The sequence below is a fragment of the Chanodichthys erythropterus genome, chromosome 15, assembly GCF_024489055.1.
Source record: "Chanodichthys erythropterus isolate Z2021 chromosome 15, ASM2448905v1, whole genome shotgun sequence".
NCBI classification, from domain to species: domain Eukaryota; kingdom Metazoa; phylum Chordata; class Actinopteri; order Cypriniformes; family Xenocyprididae; genus Chanodichthys; species Chanodichthys erythropterus.
In genome coordinates this window covers 20,065,861-20,085,990 of record NC_090235.1, presented here as the reverse complement: position 1 = coordinate 20,085,990, position 20,130 = coordinate 20,065,861, and the positions used below count along the sequence as shown (strand labels likewise).

Genomic DNA, 20,130 nt, shown 5'->3' with positions numbered 1-20,130 from the left:
TATTAAGATTGCATATTTTGCACATTCGTCTAATGTTTAATTTAGTTTTTTAATTTCTGATCTGATATTGAGTGTTAAAACTAACCTATGATGCCCTTTTACAAAGTCTTGATTATGTTTTTGGGCTCTACTAGAACAGATTTTAATGCTTTAATGTTAAAAAACACCTTATTTTGACATATTTGAGAAGAGCTCCTCTCTTCCCAGTCTGTCAGTAACCTCTGTTTAGTTCCTGTCTCTATGAAGCCCCTCCTTTCCAAAAGCACAAAGTGCTCTGATTGGTTGGCAAGACCAGTGTTTTGTGATTGGTCAACCGCTTCTAGCCTGTTTGGGAAATGTCCCTCTCCTTATCATAACTGAGTTTCAACACACTTCTAACTAACTCAACCAGGCCCCACCACATTATTTTGCATATGTCTTGGGCAGGAATTATTTAAATGAGTAATATCGTGACGTGTTCGTTCCCGGAAGAAAACTCAAGACTACAATGGAGGTGTTTCAGGGAGTTCAGAAACATTGACACTGATATAGAGAATAACTGCTGCTGGAGGGACTTTGCATCTTTGCAGACCATTTTCATGCTCAAACAGCAACATTAGACACTAAAGAAAGGTGAACATGTAAAAAAGAATAATAGGTCTTGTTTAATATATCAGGTTCTTGGGCAAATGTGTAAAACTACATGCTTTCAGACTCTTGAAAACATAAAACTATTTTTTTTTTTTTACTTGGCATAGCATATTAAATATGCAACACTCATGGCCCAAACACACACGCACACACACAAAACATGACAAATAAATAACAAATAAGCATGATAAATATATAAATATCTACATCCTTTTCCTGCACAAAAACCATAGTAGTTGCAAAAAACCTGCACATTATGCATAAAAGCAGGAACATTGCTCAGAGCAGGTGATCTGAGGAATGAAGCAAACTGTTTAAGTTTATTGTTGACGGTGATTAATTTGTTACAAAAGCTGTGCTTTTATTGCTTAAATCACCAGAGGTGATTTAAAGAAGAATTAAACTTCTGTGAAAGGATTTTAACAAGCTGACAGTCTAGCATATGCTGAACCTGTCCCACAAAAAAAAAATGTTACTAAAAGTTACTATTTTTTAATCCAATCTAAACTATCCTATCCATCCCTAGTTCTTACCTCCTTAACATGGGTGTGGAAAGCCACTGACATGTCCAGCAAGACCTTTCGCTGCTCGACACGCCTTACAAAGTCCTGGATCCGGTCCTCCAGCTGATGGGCGGCCTGATAGATCTCCTCCGGGTCACACTCGCCCGTCTGGGCCAACTGCTCTGCAGCTTCAAGCAGCTTATCAGCATTTGTGTATGTATTCTGATAAAGAGAAGACACATATGGACTATGACAATGATGCTCATGTCAACCGATAAGAACATTTCACATCAATGCATTTTGGAATTTTATGAAAATAAGCTGCAACAAGTCAAAATTGCATTGTTGAAAAGAAAACACAGAGATAAGTCACACCAGTGTATGTTACATTTTATTATTTCATTCAGAAATAGTGTAAAATAGCAGTGCATAACAATTTACAGTGGTGTTCATACTATAAGTAACTTTGCAGCTACATGTCAACTTATTTTACTAATCCTAACTTAGTGTAGTAATACTCTAACAAGAGTTTTTTGACATGTAGTTGCAAATTAATGATAGTTAGTTGATATGTAGTTGCAAAGTTACTTATAGTCAGTAAAATTCTGTTGGGGAGAATCAAAATAAAGTGTTAGCAGATATTAAGCAGACAGTCTACGAATACTCTAATAACTGCTAGTTGACATGTAGTTGCAAAGTTACTTATAGTTAGTAGAATGTCTAAAGTGGGCTATTTAAATAAAGTGTTATCAATATCGCAACTTAAAGTCCAGAAAATATGATGACACTATGGAAGCTTGTTTCCTCCATAAAATAAAGCATAACATTTTATTTCTGACTTTTTTTCTCACAATTGCATTTATCTCTAACAAAAAAAAAACACTTTTTTTCCTCAGAATTGCGAGATATAAAGTCACAATTGCGAGTTATGAAGTCAGAATTGCGAGATATAAAGTTAGAATTGTGTGATATAAAGTCACAATTGCGAGATATAGTCACAATTGTGAGTTTTAAACTCAGAATTGCAAGATGTAAAGTGATAATTGCGAGTTATAAGGTCAGAATTGTGTGATAAATTCAGAATTCTGAGATATAAAGTCAGAATTGCGTGATAAAAAAGTCAGAATTGTGAGATAAAAAGGCAATTACCCTTTTCATTTTTTTTTTTATTTAGTGGCAGAAACAAGTATCCATATGTCACACTGGTGACATAAAATCAAATAAAGTAAAATAAAGATTAAATATACCAATGGACTAGAAGACTAGTAAAAATGACTAGTTGTGCAAGCCCTAATGTGTGTCATGCTGTGTTCAGCGACTTCTTATTAGCTGTGCTTTAGACTTAATTTATGCATGGAAGAATCCAGGGAAGCCCGCTCAAATAAAACCTGAGGGGATTTTATAGTGGGAGTGAATGGCAAACCTGCGCAACTTCCTCAAAGTCTTCATGGCGTTTCTGCAGGGCTCGGGCGCGATGCAGAGATTTCCCCACCCCTGTGTGTTTGCTGAGAAACGCCTCACCGTGATTCTCAATCCAGTCAAGAACCTAGTCACACACACAGACCGAAAAAAATGAAAATTAATTTGTAAGACAGCAGCAGAGTCTTCCAGTCCTTCGTCGGGTGAGAATGTGTCCTGTCAGATAGGTTTTACATTAATGGCAGTCAATTCAAGAGAGCATGACAGGTGAGACTGCAGGGTCCAAGACAGGAAAAAATTATGCATAAAGGTGTTGTTCACAGCCTAGCTCTCCCTCTCTGCCTCTCATCGCATCCCCAGCACCTGAATAGTGGTTTCCATGGCAACACTTTCCCTCAGCCACAGAATTAGCCGTTCTGCATTCTCTCGGTCGAACACCTCGCTGCAGAAAACCACAATCTCTGCACCAATAAACTGGCCCTGAACCTATGAAAACAATGTACAATACACTCTGGCAGCGGCTTATCCTTGACTTTAAATTACGCATGACTATTTCTGTTTGCGTGTAAACAATTATAACCCCAGAGCACTTCAGCCAAGATGTTGCAGTGGTGTTTTCTCTCCTGTATTAAAGAGGCAGCGGTAACAGTAATTACATGCTAAACTAAAGCCTGCCCAGAAGTATGAGTTTGGGAATCTCAAAAAAAGTCTGCTGGTAAGATGTTTTGCCGACACACTGCAGTACACTGAGGGATGCCTAAAGTACCGGTCACAAGTCGATACTGAAAAATAAAAAAATTAGATATCAGTCTTTCTTTTTAATCAGTGAACCAATGATGTGACGGGTCATTTTTTGTCCAAAGGCCTTAATAATAATAAAAAAAGATTTGACATCCAAAGTATGTAAGATAGTACAACTAGCTCTCTTTTATTGAATCCAAAAGGTTTTAATTATATTTTGCTTCATATAAAGCTATTTTAAAGATTTTGAAGTGTCAAAAGGTCATTCGGTTTAACTGTCCAAAGACCAAAACAGCCATTTCATTTGTGATTAAAATATCTTAAAATGTAATAAATGTATATGTTTTTTATTCTGGCATGATTTTATAACATCATATACCAACATATTGCAAAATGGTATTAAAATTGTGTAGAAGTCGTTGCTTTCTTCTGAGGAAGAATGTCTGGAAAAATCAATTTCATTGATGTCATTCGGAGTAAACAATAGAAAGGGATCATTTTGGATCAAGTCATATGGTTAGTATCATGTGACAGGAAGTGACATTATTCAGACACCTGCAAATGACCACATGGTCATGAAGCAAAGTAACTAACTCTGAAAAATTAATGTTTTCACTTGCTCATATGCATGTCCCGAAACATCAGGTCATATATATATATATAACCAAAATTATAATAAGACTTTTGCATTAACATTTTATATTAATTATTAACATTTAAATAACTAAATTTTTAAATTACCGAGTGAGTTCAATGGGATATTGTTTTTTCTTGTGATATCAAAATTGGTATGAAGAATCATGAAATCTCCTGACTGCAGAAATTTTGTTAGAGACATCACAATTTACATCACAGCTACTTAGTAACATGACTCAGTTGCCTATGGAATCCCTTCAATTATTCATGCTCTCTACTTCCTTTTTTTCTTTGCATCTCTGTCTCATATCCTTCCATCCCATCATCTCCATGCTTTTTAATTCATCTCCCAAGGGTATTATGAAATGCCACATGCAGTTCGCAGTACCACATTTGCACTCATGTGGATCTCGCGGGGTATTTTAAGGTGAATGAGTGTGTGTGTTTTACCTGCTGAACGTCCTGCTGGAACACGCACAGCTGCAGACGTTGATGCAGCCGGACCTTACGGTGTTGCCAGATGTTCTCCAGCTGCCTCTGGTGGTGCAGAACCTCATGGATGATGTCTAAAACATGGTGAACCGCCTTGGAGTAATTTGCAGATGCCGTCAGCGAATCAGCGCTGCCGGGGGTCAAAGGGCGCTGAAGTTTGTCCAATAAGGCTTTTCCGTCTTGGCTCACCTGGGAGAGGGCAGGACACTGATGAGAAAACAATTGCACAAACCTATTATATTAAATGAAGCTGTATTGTTATATGCAATGTAACTCTTAATAGCACTGAGCGTTTTACAATAAATATAATTAGCTAAAATTGCCACTCTAGACATGCCTGTAATTGCTATAATGTGCTAGTACCATTTACTTTGGGATCAGTTCCCTTAAATGATTTTTCAAGAGTGCCTGGTAATTTAGTGATTTCGAGACGCACGGTCTGTACCTCGGAGTAGGCAGCAGTGATGTGTTCATACAGGCCTTGGTGATGGTGGATGGCATCCTCCAGGTCCTGTAGCTCAGAGGGCAGATCCACCTCCCCGCACGCTTTACACCACGAGTCCACATTACTCATGTACTGCAGAAAGACACAGATATACACACATTAACAACAGTATAATACATTATTTTCACTTCAGAACAAGATTCCACCCTAAATATTCATCAATTAATTTCAAGACCTTTAAATATGAAGAACATTTCAAAATAAAGGCAAGTTCTAAATGAAATGTCTCACAATGTTTGGCATAATAGGCATATTTGTCTGTATATTCTGGTATATCATGTCCATAGAGAACTCTGACGTCAAACGAACTGGAGTGAATTAAAGCTAATAAGGGCAAAAGCAGGGCATGATGAGAGACAAGCTTCCTATGCTGCACTCTGAATATCAATTCAAACCAAGTTGTCTTTCATCTCATCCCACTCTTTCTCAGAGATGAAGAGCAGAACGAGGCTGAGAGTCTGGTTCCTCAACTCAAACAGAATCTCATGCATGAGGACAGCCCAAACCAGGCTGCCTCCAGACTGGCAGTTGTGCTGATGCTCAAAGGAATAAAAATCTCTTCTTGTTGATACAGCCCCTCTATAAAAACACTTCATGTGTGAGAGGAATATTTTATTCACCGGTCCTCTTCTACTGCGGTCTCGCAAAATATCAGACATTTTGAAATGTGTTTTTTTTTTCGCTTTCAGAAAGAACAAGTGAATATTTACAATAAAAATAAAAGGATTATAAATGCTGATTAAAAACAAACTTTCATTATATTTAATTCATACTTAAGTTATCTATAAAAATGCTCAATATAATTATATTTCACTGAGAGTATTGTGCAGTTAGCTTAGCAACATGCTAACTTCAAACTCTATTTTTACAAAATATTGATTGTTTTGGGGCTCTATTAGAATAGATTTCCATGCTTGAATGTTCAAAAAACACCTTATTTTTCCCATATTTGACATTGCCAGGTTGCCAGGTTTTCACAACAAAACCCGCCCAATTGCTACTCAATCACCGCTTCCGGGGGAAAAAATTGCGTTCCGGGGGTAAAATGTGCATTTTTGGCAGGGTTCCCCTGGTAAAATTCACATTCCAGAAGCTAAATATCATGTTATTTGGGGTCACTTCAACCTACGGACATGAAAAACAAGTGTTAAAGTAAACGGTGTTAAAGTAGCCCAATTCCAGTGAAAAACGGTGGACTTGTCAACACTGCGTACAACGACGTAACTCGCTGCTTCACTATCATAGTATGATGCATCGTTGAACAAATCAACTAGCTAGCCACTAGTTTCCCGAAACCGTATTGTCGCAAACCTGTCATTCAGCCACGTTGGTGAATGATGTCACGCAGGTGGTGGAGAAATCACTTCTTTAAATTAATCTGTTTGAGATCGAATTAATGCTAGATTTTTTTGCTATGGACATGGCATCTGAGGACTATTTCTCATTTTTCACAGTTTTTTGCTTTATTTCCAGATTCTTATGCATGAACGCACATGCGCACTCTTCAAAAACTGTGCTTTAAATCTCTTGACAAAATAAAATATGTAAATGACATTTGTATATATTCGAAATAAAAGATATACATTGTACTTAAAGGGTTAGTTCACCCAAAAAGGAAAATTATGTCATTAATTACTCACAAATTAAGAGTCTGTCTCTATCCTTCTGAAAAGTGCAATGTGCTCTGATTGGTCGGCTGGACCAGTGTGTTGTGATTGGACAACCACTTCGAAATGTTTGGGAAATGTCACGCCCCTCGCTATAACTGTGAGTTTCAACACTCTACCAACTCAACCAGGCCTTTAATTAGCATATGCCTTGGTTGGGAATTATTTAAATGAGGAATATTGTGAAGTGTTTGTTCCTGGAAGAAAACTCAAGACTACAATGGAGGCGTTTCAGAGAGTTCAGAAACAGTGACACTGATATAGAGAATAACTCCCGCTGGAGGGACTTTGTATCTTTGCAGACCTTTTTCATCCTCAACATTACACACTAAAGAAAGTTGAAAAAGAAAAGAAAAAAGAATAATAGGTCTTCTTTAAAATCAACTGAGCATTCTGAGTAGAGTGCTATTTTAGTTTGTGTGTGATGCTTGATTTGTTATTTTAAATGAATCAAAGCTAAGGCCTGATTATTATTCAGTTTTAACAGCATGTGAACTCCATTCCTCTTTTCTCTTGCTCCCTAAGTAATTATGAAAAATCACATCTTCTACAGTCTAACTAATTCACAGCTCGTACACACACACTGATCTCTCCGCCAGCTCTCAATGGTATCAGTTATCATTACAAGAAGAAGTAGCAGTGTTCTCTCTGACCTGGTCGCATTTCTGGTGGAAAGTAGCAGACATCTCCAGCAGGGCGCTCCTCTCATCCAGCGCAGCAGCAAAGGCCTTCCACTCCTGCTCCAGCTGACCTGAGATCTGTTTGATCTGCTGGGACGCATAGTGGCCCGCCTCCAACAGACGGTTCCCCACCGACATGATGCGGTTTATGTTCACGTAAACATTCTGCAGGACACGACAACAACAAAATAAATTACTACCAGCCACAATGCCAACACAGTAGTGGCCAAAAGTGATCTTCACCCTTTATTCAATTATAGTAGTCAACATTTGAAGTGGATCAAAAAAGTTCAAAGTTGTTCTAAGAAGAAGGTTTTAGGACAACTTTGATGAAAGGTTTTGATCCACTTCAAATGTTCACTACTGTATTATAAAAAGAATTTTTCAAGATTTTGTAAGCATATTGCTTGTTGTGCTTGTAGTCAATAGTTGTAGTCAGTTTTATTTGTTTAAATGGTGCCAACATAATTTTTGATTAGGCTGTCATATAAAGAAATTATGAACACATAAACAAGAGAACCAACAAAATATTAACAACTGATAATGTTTGCTTTTTCCTGTGAGCGTTTTGTTTTTCTATGCATTTTTTTCCTGCTTATTACAATAAAACCTGTAGCTGCAGTTTTTTTTTTTTTGCAGAATAATTTAGTCAGATAAATACCTAAACCAAGTTTAATGTTTTGTTCTTCTCTCATATTTAAAATATTTAAAAAATAGAAAATATTTTCCTCATATTTTGATGGTTAAATTACTTATCCACACTGTTCTTGATGGCTTATAACGTAAGTAAATGAATGCTATCATTAAACTTTTACACCAACATTTGAAGAATTACCACAGCTCAATATGCAGGAAGTGATCAATACTTCTCCCTAAAGTAATGGGGATTTTTAAAGGATGCCCCTTACAGGGCCCACAGCTGGTGGGCGGCCACCCAAACAGGAAGCACTTAGGTGGATCACGGTCTATGCTTCACCTCTGATTATACGATGAGTCACCATGACTGAATAAAGAATCAGCTCTTACATTGTCAAGCGCAAACCATTACGCAGCTTAAATGGAAGAAAATTCTAGTTTAGTCAGTAAGTGAAGGAAATGGCAATGTGTGCATAAGGGTTTCCGCTGTGGGAACATTACGGAATGGAACAGAAGCTGCATTTACACGGACCCTAATAATCCGTTTTTAATCGGATTAGTACAACAACAACAAAGCTGGAGAATCTCACGCAGCCAAAATGATCAATTCTCATTTGAAGCTTGTGACATTTAAACACGGATATCAAATGCAATTATTTAGTGTTCATGTAAACAGTTTGGATTCAATAAAAAATGACATTTTCAATCTTTCGTGAAAATGTTTTGCACACAGTTTTTACTGGAGTTAATGTAACTCTAGTTGAAGTCTTCTCACCATGCAGTTCATGGCAAAGTGGTTGTGCTGGGTCTGCAGCTCCATGGCGTGGGGGTGGTTGTTGCCGATCTCAGTGTATCCAGCCAGAAACAGCCCTTTGTTGTGCATGATCCAGTCAAACATCTGCAGAGATACAGCAATCACACACACGTCAGGCACACATTTGACTAGAAGCAGGTTTAGTGTATGTGTTTGTTTGTAATGTAAGATATCCGGATGGGTGCACATCTGAACACGTGCGTCGATGTGTTCATACAGCTGAAAATGCTAAAAATAGAAAATCATAAAAATGACCCATTTCTCAGGAGCAAAGAATAGCTGCTGGTTTCCTAGCAACATGCAAATCTTCCACCCACTATGAGAAACATTGAGACGAATTAGTGAGAACTTCTGTCAATATGTGCACAGATCCAGATAGAATTAAAACACAAGGTTTGCTTAAATTTAGGAGGCCGGGGCCCACTAGGCGGCCTATACTATAATCTAGATTAAATTGATAAAAAAAAAGATAAAATAAAAAATGATTGAAAAAAGCAGCTTTGTCAGTTGTATTAACATTTGTGGCATAATATCAGTTAAGAAAATAATTTTCACTTGACCCAACACTAAAATGAAATGAAATGACAAAGTATAAATTAAAAAATAAATAAATTATTTTATATAAAATATATTTATATAAAATATATATTTATTATATATATATATAAAAAAAAAAATATGTTATATATATATATATATATATATATATATATATATATATATATATATATATATATATATATATATATATATATATATATATATATACATTTATTTATATATATATATATATATATATATTTTTTTTTTTATGTAATAACTTGTATATTATATTTTAAATATGAAATAATATAAAATATCATGTAAAATAAATTATTAATAACAAAAATAAAATATTACTATAATATAAAATATAACTAATTACTAATAATTACTAAAATACTACTAATAAAATATTGTATAAAATACATTATTAACAATAGTAAAATAAAAAATAAAATGTTATTTGTCAACAATGTAATTCCTGTGTTTGGATTTGCCTCTATATAAAACGTTTTTCTCTTTCATCCATGTGAAAGTTACACAAACTAGAAAACGTTAGTAAGCAATTTTATCACACTTATAATATTAATGCGTCTTTTTGACTATTTGATTTTATGACTATTTGCCTTGCCCTATTCGTTTCCATTGTTAAGCGCATTACTTTAAGAGAAATATTAGCTTTTTTTGAGGAATGTGTGAAAAACACCTCTCGTGTTCATCATCATTGTGGCATAAATACTGTAAAATATGCAAACAATGAAAAATAGCATATAGACTGTAATTCTTCATGTGTCTTGGGTGTGCATGTGTGGATCTCACCTTTTCAGCATCCTGCTCGAAAAGCCTGAGTTGGAAGCACTGGTCCAACTGCAGCTTGCGGACATGCCAGGCCTGGTGCAGGTTCTGTCGGGTGCTGTGCAGTTTCTCTAGTAGGGCTGAAATGCGGGGCACCAGGCCCTGGGTGTCAGCGTTGGGCTGTCCCTGCCCTTCCCTCTGCCCCGGCGGCACAGGCACAGTTCGGTTAGCGTAGCTCTCGCTGCTTTGAATCCTCTGCAGCAGCCTTTGGCCCTCGCTGTCCACCTCCTCCATGGGAGCCTTCATCACCCTCTTCTTTAATGCTGCATGCTCCTCTATCATGCGCCGGGCTCCCTCCAGGTCCTGCGGGAAGTCTTTGCGCGTGACCGTTTCTTGCATCTCCTCCAGACGGGCGAGCAAGTGCCGAGCGTTGCCTGTGAAGTCTTCGAAGGCCACCCGGATCTCGATCCACTCTTCGTGGTTGTAGTCCAGGCTGCCCTCAAAGTCAGGCGTCAACTGGGACGGGTCCACCACTTTAGATAAGCCCTCCAAGGAAACCATTGTGGTCTGAAGGTGGGCGAGATGGAGGAATGAAAAGAACAGAAAATGGACATTAAGGGTAGAGAGAAAGGACTGGGGTGGAATATGAAAATAAATCAATATCCACAACACTACAATGCACAATATGACTTCCTAATGTCCTAAAACCTATGTGAATTGATGCAGCCGTTCCAGGCTCCGTTAATGACCAGCAAGGTGGGACAGCTATTTTTAACCGGGGGCATAAATCTAATTTCATACAGCCACTCAGGGACCGCCTGAGGTCCAAACTACCTAGAGACAGACAGACTCCCAGCATGAAGCCTGAGGGCGTCAGAAAGGGCGATATCACCAGCAGTACTGCAGTAATACAAACCAGCAGTCAGCTCTGAACTACTTGAAGAGCCTCAGGTTATAAATCTGTATACAAATGTACATGCATGTATACAAAATGTATATTTGTCAAATCTTTAAAACAATAAACTTTGGCTTACAGTACGCTCCAAGCGTCCATCAAGTGTCCAGCGACACATCTATGTGGAACTTGAAACTGAGGCAAAACTCAGCCACATCTAATCAGAACATTTTTTTGACCAATAAAATTTCACAGTGGGTGGGGCTACCAAGCATAAAGGCCCATTTACACCAAGAACTAGAACTATAAAATGAATTCAAGCTGCAAGCAGCGATGAAAGGGCCCTTGCACCAGGGCTCACCGCCACCCGTTGACCTCAGGAAAACTATGAACAGTGGGCGACATGCATGTAAGCGAGTAAATTGAGGGAAAATTATGGCAAAGTCATTTCAAAGTGCCACACTTCCTGCTGCCAACAGGTGGCGCTTTGACTATAACTAAATACTGCCATGAAAATGTCTTCAGGCCAGGACTATTATCAAACGTGAAGTTTAGAGCTGATCGGACATTGTATGCCTGAGTTACAATAACTTCCTGTTTCGTGGCATAATCGCATACATTAGCACTTCGGCGAGTTTCGCATGATTTAACATGTTTCTAGCATTTTTGGTAGTTCGTGGCATACTGAAATGTGTTTCTGGAAGTGAATTGCAGTGTAATGCATGCCACTTCCTGTTGCCAGCAGGTGGCGCTGTGATTAACTGAATATTGGCATATACATGTCTTCAGGTTGGGACTTCTACCACACATGTGAAGTTTGAGAGAGATCAGACACTGTAAGCCACTTGATGGCGCTATAACAGCAAAAAACAAAACAAACAAACAAACATGAAAATGGCTATAACTACTTCACCGTTAGTCCAATCGACTTGAAAATTGGCATGCAGTGTCTTTGTCCGAAGTGTCATCATTGTCTAAGTGGACATTGATGCATTTCAAAAAACATCTGCCGTTGGCCAATGAAGTTTGAGCAGCTTTCAGACAAGGTTAACGGATGCAGATTGGAACGAAATTCGCTGGGCCTGATTGACTCACAGCCCTAGAGGCCTGTGCAAAGTTAAAAAGAAATCAGCCACTGGGGGCGCCTTCACGTTTTTCACGTGCGTAAAGGATTGTATATCACATGATTTTTCGCACACGCCCACCACATTCGTCCCACATGGTAGAACTCCTCATTCTGAGCAACTCTGACCGCCCATGTCCATCGAATCGTTGCTTAAATATTGGAGATTTTTTTCAAAAGCCAGCTTTGGCGCACTAGTCCTATAACTGGTAAAAAGCTTTAAAAACTATTTATTTCCTATGGTAAATTGCCTTTATTGGCTGTAAATAGTCTTTTCAGGTGATTACTGGCTTGCTTATTAAACCATAATACCTTTTTACGCATGTGCTTAAAGGCCTTAAAGCGCTTGAACCCCGATAATCGCTTATCGCAGCTATATTTCATTTTGTCATTGTATTGGTTTTAAATACATTTACATTTACATTTACGCATTTGGCAGACGCTTTTATCCAAAGCGACTTACATTGCATTATACTATACATTTGTATCTGAGTATATACTATACTATACATTTGTATCTGAGTATATACTATACATTTGTATCTGAGTATATATTTCTAATTAGCTTTATATCATAAATTAATAATTTTAGTACTTCAACTTATTTTATTTCAGCTTTTTGCCAATTAACGAAAACATTTTTTACTAGTTGTAGACTTAGTAATGTAGTTAATAACACTGACGCAAGTGCAACTGTGCATCTGTACTCTAAGTAACACAATTAAGACAAAAACGTCCATTCATCCATTTCTGATCATATTAGTGTGCTCTACCCAAAAGGACTAAAAAACAGTCTGTTTTTCTTTCTACAGATGAATAGATGGGAGGACAGTAAAAAAATCAAATGTGCACGAGTAGGCTTCAAAGCCGCGAAAGAGGAGAGAGCGGAGGTGTGTGTGCCTCTTTTGTGAATTCAAGGTAAATGCAGTCTAAACCTATTCATCAATTCAAGTCCTGCATCTGCAGCCTTTCACAGACACACATCAACACAAGCACGCTGTCCATTAATCCATTAAGCGCAATGAGAATAATGCGAGTTATGGAGTGCATTTGCTTTTTTTGCCTTGTGCTCATATTTTGTTGTTCAGTAATTGTGAGAAATGTGGCATGTCATGAGCAGTGGGCGATATGAGAGCTTGCAGCCGTTCTTATGACAAATTCCTTGACCCTGCCCACCAGAAACATTTCATCATGTGTTGTGCTCAACACTTGTTTGGACTTACATGGACCACCAGATGGCAGGGAGTGCTTCTGATCCTCCCACTGCAATCCATGCACAATTTCTCAGTGTTGTGAGGTAAGAAAAGCCCTTTAAAAGGGGCGATTGGGGAATTTATATGTGACCCCAGCATGTTGACCTGTGATTGGCCAGAGGATCTAAAAGGCAGAAGCATGGGAATATCTCACCATTTAGTTTTTCTAAACCAATGTCAGTTTAGCATGGTTTATATACTATTATTAGTATTTATTCATATTTTAAATTAGCTTTTATTTTTATATTTTCAGTTTTCATATTAAAGTTTAAGTTTCAGTAGTTGTCAATTTATTTATTTTTTAAACAATTTAATTTCAGTTATTTTTATTTCACTTTTAGTCATTTTAGTAATTCAACTTATTTTATTTTAGTTGCCAAGGCAAAATTTTAGGGCAGTAGCGAATGATTATTTTTACGATTAGTCGAGTAATCTATTGATTGTTTTTACGATTAGTCGAGTAATCTATTGACTGTTTTTACGATTAGTCGGTTATAGTTGGTTAATCTATTGACCCCTCCCCCATTAGTTGATTATTTTTACAATTTATCTATTTATTATTTTCTGATAAGTCAATTAATTCTTTAGTTAACCTACCAATAATAAATAATAATCGTAACTTCTGCCATTAATCTTTCAATGTTTTATTCAAACATTTTCTCATAAAATACTTACTTTACAAATAAAATATCCCAACATTAAAGGCATCTATCAGTAATACAAATGTAATTCGACAGCATTTGCTTGTCTTGAGATATTTTGTTAATTCACATTAAAATATCTGCTTAAATACATCGAACAACTGAAGTCACAACCGCATTCAGGTATCCAAAGCGACAGTATCAAAGATGGCAATGTACACCAGGAAGTCACAATTGACAGCGTGTTATTAAACAAATTAGTACAATAGATCCTGAGTAAGTTCATCCATCATTTTAAACTACCAACAATGACTTTAAAAGCTTAGTAACTAAGTGCGGAGAGTATGCTTAAGCCAAACGAATTAAACGACTCTTACCCGAAGACTCGGAAGGTAAACTAATCATTTCTATTACCAGTACAGACTGCATAGCTTCAGATTATGGGGACGTGGCGTGATGAACAAACGAACAACTCGGATCAGGAGTTGAGGTGAACTAACAGACTGCTTAACCTGAAGACCCAGCTAAGCAAAGAATGAATCATTTGTGTTTCTCATAATTTGGCCATAGCTGCATTATTGTTTTTTCTTATTCAAATGTGATCATCGTTTGCGTAAGTTGATGTGTTGGGGAATTTGGCTATTAACCCTCTGGAGTCTGAGGCTGATTTGGGGCCTGGAGAAGTTTTGACATGCCCTGACATTTGTACTTTTTTCAGTTGTTCATAAACATATTAATGGAAAAAGTGTCATTACACTGTATTCAGCACAAAGTAGGTTACCATAATATGTGAGGAACATGTATGTACATGTTTGTGTTTTTGAAGGAATAACATTTATGCGTGGTTGTTGAAAAAACAAAAAACTTAAAGTCACTGAAATAAGGGCAAAAAAAGTATAGTAAATCTGCGTTTACAAGACTTCTGGGTATTGGAGGTTGTAGACTAGAGTTTTTGCTTTAAAATTATGTAAAAATTATGCTGCCTACTCCTTCATATAAAACAATATATTGATTTAGTTTTTGTAAGACACTTTTTGCCAAGAAACAATATGCGAGGAGGCGTGAATCACCACTGAAAATGGGCCATTCTCACCTGAGAAGACAAAAGAATTGGATAGTATTGAGCTGAAATAACTTGCATATTAATGAAGCATTTCAGTCAGGTAGGCTGTGAAAAAAACCTTCTGTGATGTCTCAAGCTCATTATGATATATGAAACATACAGACAAATATTATTACAATATAAAGTAATGGTTTTATATTATACTTTAAAATATAATGTATTTCTGTGATGCAAAGAGTCTGAATATAGGCTTTTAGTTTAAAAGAATGCACATTTGGAGAAATATTGGATTCTCATATGCTTATGTCAATTTTCTATACAGAGGAGTTATTTTTATTTAATATTCATTGTCATTACTATGAGTGCTGGTGTTTTCAATTCATCCTTGAAGTCAGAGGGCGCTCTGTGCATTTTTAGTCCACAAATTCATCTAAAAGAAGAAGAGGCTATTCCATGAATGGAGTTTCCAATACATACTGCAGCAGGAGGGCGCTAAAGAAACAAAAACGCATCTAAAATTCATCTATAGAAGAAAAGAAAACAGGAACTAACTGCATGTCTTCTAAAGCTCCCTAACCATGACTTTTACATCCAGATAAACACTTTTCAAGACAATAAATACACGATTGAGACGATGAATGCATGTATTTCCTCTGAATTTGCGTCTGAATAGCACTCGCTCTGTGGGCGTGGCCGCATTAGCGGATAATGAGCTGAATCCCGGACTTCTGACATGGCTCTCTTTTCATACAGATTACATAAACACATAAGGTTTGTTTTCGATTTGACTTACATGATTTAAAACCTGACATCTTAACGTTTTTTTAGACATAAGTTTAATTTTTCTGTGATTAGTATTCACTAAGTTACAGTTCATTTTCTGAGAACTAACAGATTGGACTTCGTTCAGAGGGAGACGAGAAATCACGCATCATGTTAGTTTTCTTTATTTCTACAAAAAGCACAACATTGTGTTTTTACTCTGAGTGTATACAAATAAAAGAAGATATTCCATAGATTCAATTGATATATTACTTATGTCTCTATGACAAAAAATGACGGAGTATTTTAAGTCTGTTTTGCTGCAATGTGAAAAAAAACCTGCAAAACGCGCCGGCGCGTTTTCAGACCTCAGAGTGTTAACATATAATATTTCAATTATATTCTGCTGAAATGAACAAAAAGATTTGTTCATTTTGCTGAACAAGAGTCAAAGATCCGAGTCAGAAAAATGATCCGAACTTCCCATCACTATTGTGTGAAACATGAAAGGGAATTAGGGATGAACGTAAACATTGTGACGTGTCGGCACATTCCACGTAAATCGACGTATTCTCGCAATTGTCGATACGTCGTTCCAGCCCTACAACATTTCTAATTTTCTTATCTAATATTTGTGTTTTATTTCAATTTTAATTAACCAAAATGACTTTTTAACGGTTTTAGCTTTAGCTAACTACAACAACGCAATTCTAAACTTTATTATTAAAGAAGTTTTAGATTAAATTTGGAAAATTTACATTGACTTCAAGAGGAGTTTAACACTGACAGTGACAAAGCACCAGAAAATGATTCATGTTCAATGAGAATTAACAAAGTTTATCTACAACATTCGCTGGTGATGCTGGTGGATCGCTTGGCCAACAACTCGACAAAGCTGAGAAAAGTTTAATTTTATGCAAATGAGCAGCAAAGTGATGTGGAGACAGTGAAGATAGCGGAGCTTGTTTGTTATGTAATGGCATTATAGGGATGTGCAATGATTAATTTTATTTGCCAAATAAAAGTCTGTGTTTACGTAATATATGTGTGTGTTCTGTGTATAATAATTATGTATATATAAATGAAGAGTTTATTTGCAAAAACAGATAACTCCATTTTTATGAATTCTCACAAATCATGTTTTTTTTTATTGTGCATTCCAAGTAATAACAATCAAACTGCAGTTGGGCTGATAACTCTAAAAAATACAGGTAAATTAAAAAATTTAAATTCATTGAAAGTATGTTTTATATATATATTAAAAGTTTGTTTTTTAGCAAAAGCAGATAACTCCAACAGTCGTTTTTTTGGCAAAAGCAGATAACTCCACATTTCATGTTTCATAGTTAAACAAAACCCAAGTCATTGCATTTAAAACACTCTCAAACACACGTGCACACAAATGCACACACACACCCACCCACGCGCGCACACACACACACAAACAGATCGGCACACAAGTACACACACACGCACTCATCCACACACGCACGTGCGCGCGTGCGCACACACACACACAAGCAAAAGGACAACCAATTTTTCAGCATGTAAGTCGTGTATGGTGTACAAGGACTTAAAGGAGTCGAAATCATAAATCCTCAATCACTTTTAGTGAGCTTTGATAAAACTTCCCTCAGCTAGCGCGTCTTTTTGAAGTGACTAGAAGCCTTGTCACCTGACCTGAATACTGCGCGCTGATTCGCTAAAACGGACTTGGTTTCTGTCTGTACACAAACAAGGGCGCTTGTCGGCTTCTGCTGTAAAACGTGAACTTGCGATGCCTGAAAGTGGGCAAAACCGGCTCTTCTGACAAAATGGATTTAGGGTACAGAACGTGCTATATATGGAGAATAATGCACAGCACTTAGTTCATTTTTTTTTTTTTTAAATGGCGTTTATCGGTTTTTGCAAATGAACTCTTCAAATACAGACACATACATGTATAAATTTAAGAAATATATGTATGTTTAAATATATATATATATATTATATTTATATATATTTTATATTACATATAAATATAAATATTTTATATATAAAGCTAACATTTTTCTTAAATATATAAATGTATGTGTCTGTATTTATATATACATAATTATTATACACAGAACACACATATATTACGTAAACACATACTTTTATTTTGCAAACGATTAATCGGTGCACATCCCTATTTACATACAAATGTGTTCCCCAGCAGAATGTTCAATATTTAGCAGAAAGAAACCTGAATTGTTTTTACCAGCTATGATCCCATTTGTGATCATATTTTCAAAAGCTATGGCCAACTGTGCAGCATATCAATCCCAACTGGCCATCCAGCAATAGGAACGGATTTTGTCTTTTTGAAATAATATGTCAAAATTATTCTAATTACTTGTACTGGAAAGCCCTGACTTCACCCATTAGTCCATCATGGCATCATATAAAAACAACCTAAATGGTAGTGGCTTCAATTGTTAAAGGTAATTATTTGGCTACCTCTACATTTCTGTTTGATATACTGTTACCTGGCTGGTACACTTAATTTTTCTTCAATATTTCACAGAAGAAAACAGAGCAGAACTGACATACTGAAGAATTAACTGTCATTCACTTCACAGCCGCACATTGATCTTTTTGGTGTTATGAACGTTGCCATAGAAACAAACATTTTCTCTGAGTCCAAGGACGTGACGTGAAGCTCAGAGTAGAGAATCTTTTTATTACGATAATTCCGGAATGACATGTAACTGCCAGTGATGACGTCACTGCAACATACTAATCTAGATTCCGATTAGTCTTTCTCAAATAATTGCGTAATCATGTTTTATTCATGGAGGTTTGAGATAATAATTATCATTTAATCTAAAACGTTATTCTCTTGCAGTGGAAATTTCTGCAGCTGTGACATGAGCCATCATTTTGTTCCACATGTGCTGTCAAACTGAACACACGCACACACAAAAGCTTCTCCTCCAATAAAAACAAACACCACTGCGCTCAAATAAAAACAAGCCACTCTGACGGCTCTGTGAACGAAAAAGTTGCACCAACACCTCCTTGATACATAACAAATGCAGAAAAATATGCCAAAAAAGCATTTCTGCTGCAGCCACATTTACATTCACCCAGTCCACCCCCCCCCACACACACACACAGAGACAGAACATCAACACCCACACACTCCCACACGGCCAGATCCACCTTCACACGCTCACACCAACACAGATCGGATGTCACAGACAAACCCACAGATTATTAATTAATAAGATGAAGTGAAATGCATATTTCAGAGGATTGTGAGAATAATCTGCCATATTTGTATTCTTTGAAAACACCATAATAACAAAAAGTAAATTTTTAAAACTAATAAACACCAACCAGATTAACAGAACAGCACTAATTTTAGTATATTAAAAGCACCGACAGAGCTCCGACAGCATCAACATCCACATCCAGCTACGCCCTCCAACACACCCCTACGAGTAAGACACACTCATTTATCAAAAGATGACACTGAACGGTCCTGTACCTCAAACTCAAACTTGGAGCTGCCGAAGTTGGTCCTCTGTTTTTGCCAGAAGTTGTCTGGTTTGATGATGAGGGCGACGTGAATGCAGCAGGGAAACGATTCCTGCAGGATCTTCAGGAGAGGCTTGATGGAATCCCACTTGGAGCCACGCATGTCCACGATGACCGTGAAGCCATGTTTGCACACGTCCTCGCTGGATGGAAAAGACAGAGAGAATGAACAAAAATATGAGCTTTAATCCTTTTTGCATTACATAATCTATGGTACATCCTCCTCGCTAAGAAACCAACACAACCGCTGCACGACTGCAACTGCAGGAACAACTAAAAATAAATAGGGAAAAAGTGAAAGAAAAAAAAAAAAAGGAAAAAAAAAAGAAAAAATCAATGCACAGTCAACCGAACGGACAGACTGGGATGGAGGGACGAATCGCAGAGCTTACCCATGAAACACAGCAGCAAAATATCTATTAAATGAGCAGTAGACATGCTGAAGGAAGGCCTTTGGTATCCAATCTGTCGGGTTAGAGCTCTGTGACACAAGCTTACGCTGCTGACCGCATCAGTCCGTTACTCTGAAATCCACAGCGAGCCTTCAGTCAAACATCTGCCTGTCCGATTTCGCCTCAGAAAGTGTCTAATCGAGTAATGACGAGCTGTAGACTAACACACAGCCTTGTGCGACTGCGACACTGTTTTCTACTCTCTCTCTCTTTCTCCCTCCCTCTCTTGCTCACTGGCTCGCTCGCCCTCCCATTTTTTCCCTGCACTCTCGCTGCTCTCCATCTCTAAAGATGCACACCCCCCTCTCTCTCTCTT

The 20,130-nt window shown here is 37.1% G+C and overlaps 1 protein-coding gene across 15 annotated transcripts in view; it reads right to left on the bottom strand.

The window, feature by feature from the left end:
* The window catches only part of trioa (trio Rho guanine nucleotide exchange factor a), a 122,617-nt gene that overhangs the window by 44,038 nt on the left and 58,449 nt on the right, over window positions 1-20,130 (bottom strand). For 11 of the 15 annotated variants that reach the window (XM_067412369.1, XM_067412370.1, XM_067412372.1 and 8 more), the window contains exons 5-12: window positions 19,313-19,505; window positions 10,086-10,628; window positions 8,685-8,807; window positions 7,247-7,438; window positions 4,867-4,998; window positions 4,380-4,628; window positions 2,557-2,679; window positions 1,164-1,355 (exon numbers count right to left, since the gene is read on the bottom strand). In XM_067412369.1, the coding sequence (XP_067268470.1) occupies window positions 1,164-1,355; window positions 2,557-2,679; window positions 4,380-4,628; window positions 4,867-4,998; window positions 7,247-7,438; window positions 8,685-8,807; window positions 10,086-10,628; window positions 19,313-19,505 (1,747 nt within the window). The remainder of the gene's footprint in view (window positions 1-1,163; window positions 1,356-2,556; window positions 2,680-4,379; window positions 4,629-4,866; window positions 4,999-7,246; window positions 7,439-8,684; window positions 8,808-10,085; window positions 10,629-19,312; window positions 19,506-20,130) is intronic. The other 4 variants (XM_067412373.1, XM_067412378.1, XM_067412381.1 and 1 more) reach the window with 1 other exon arrangement.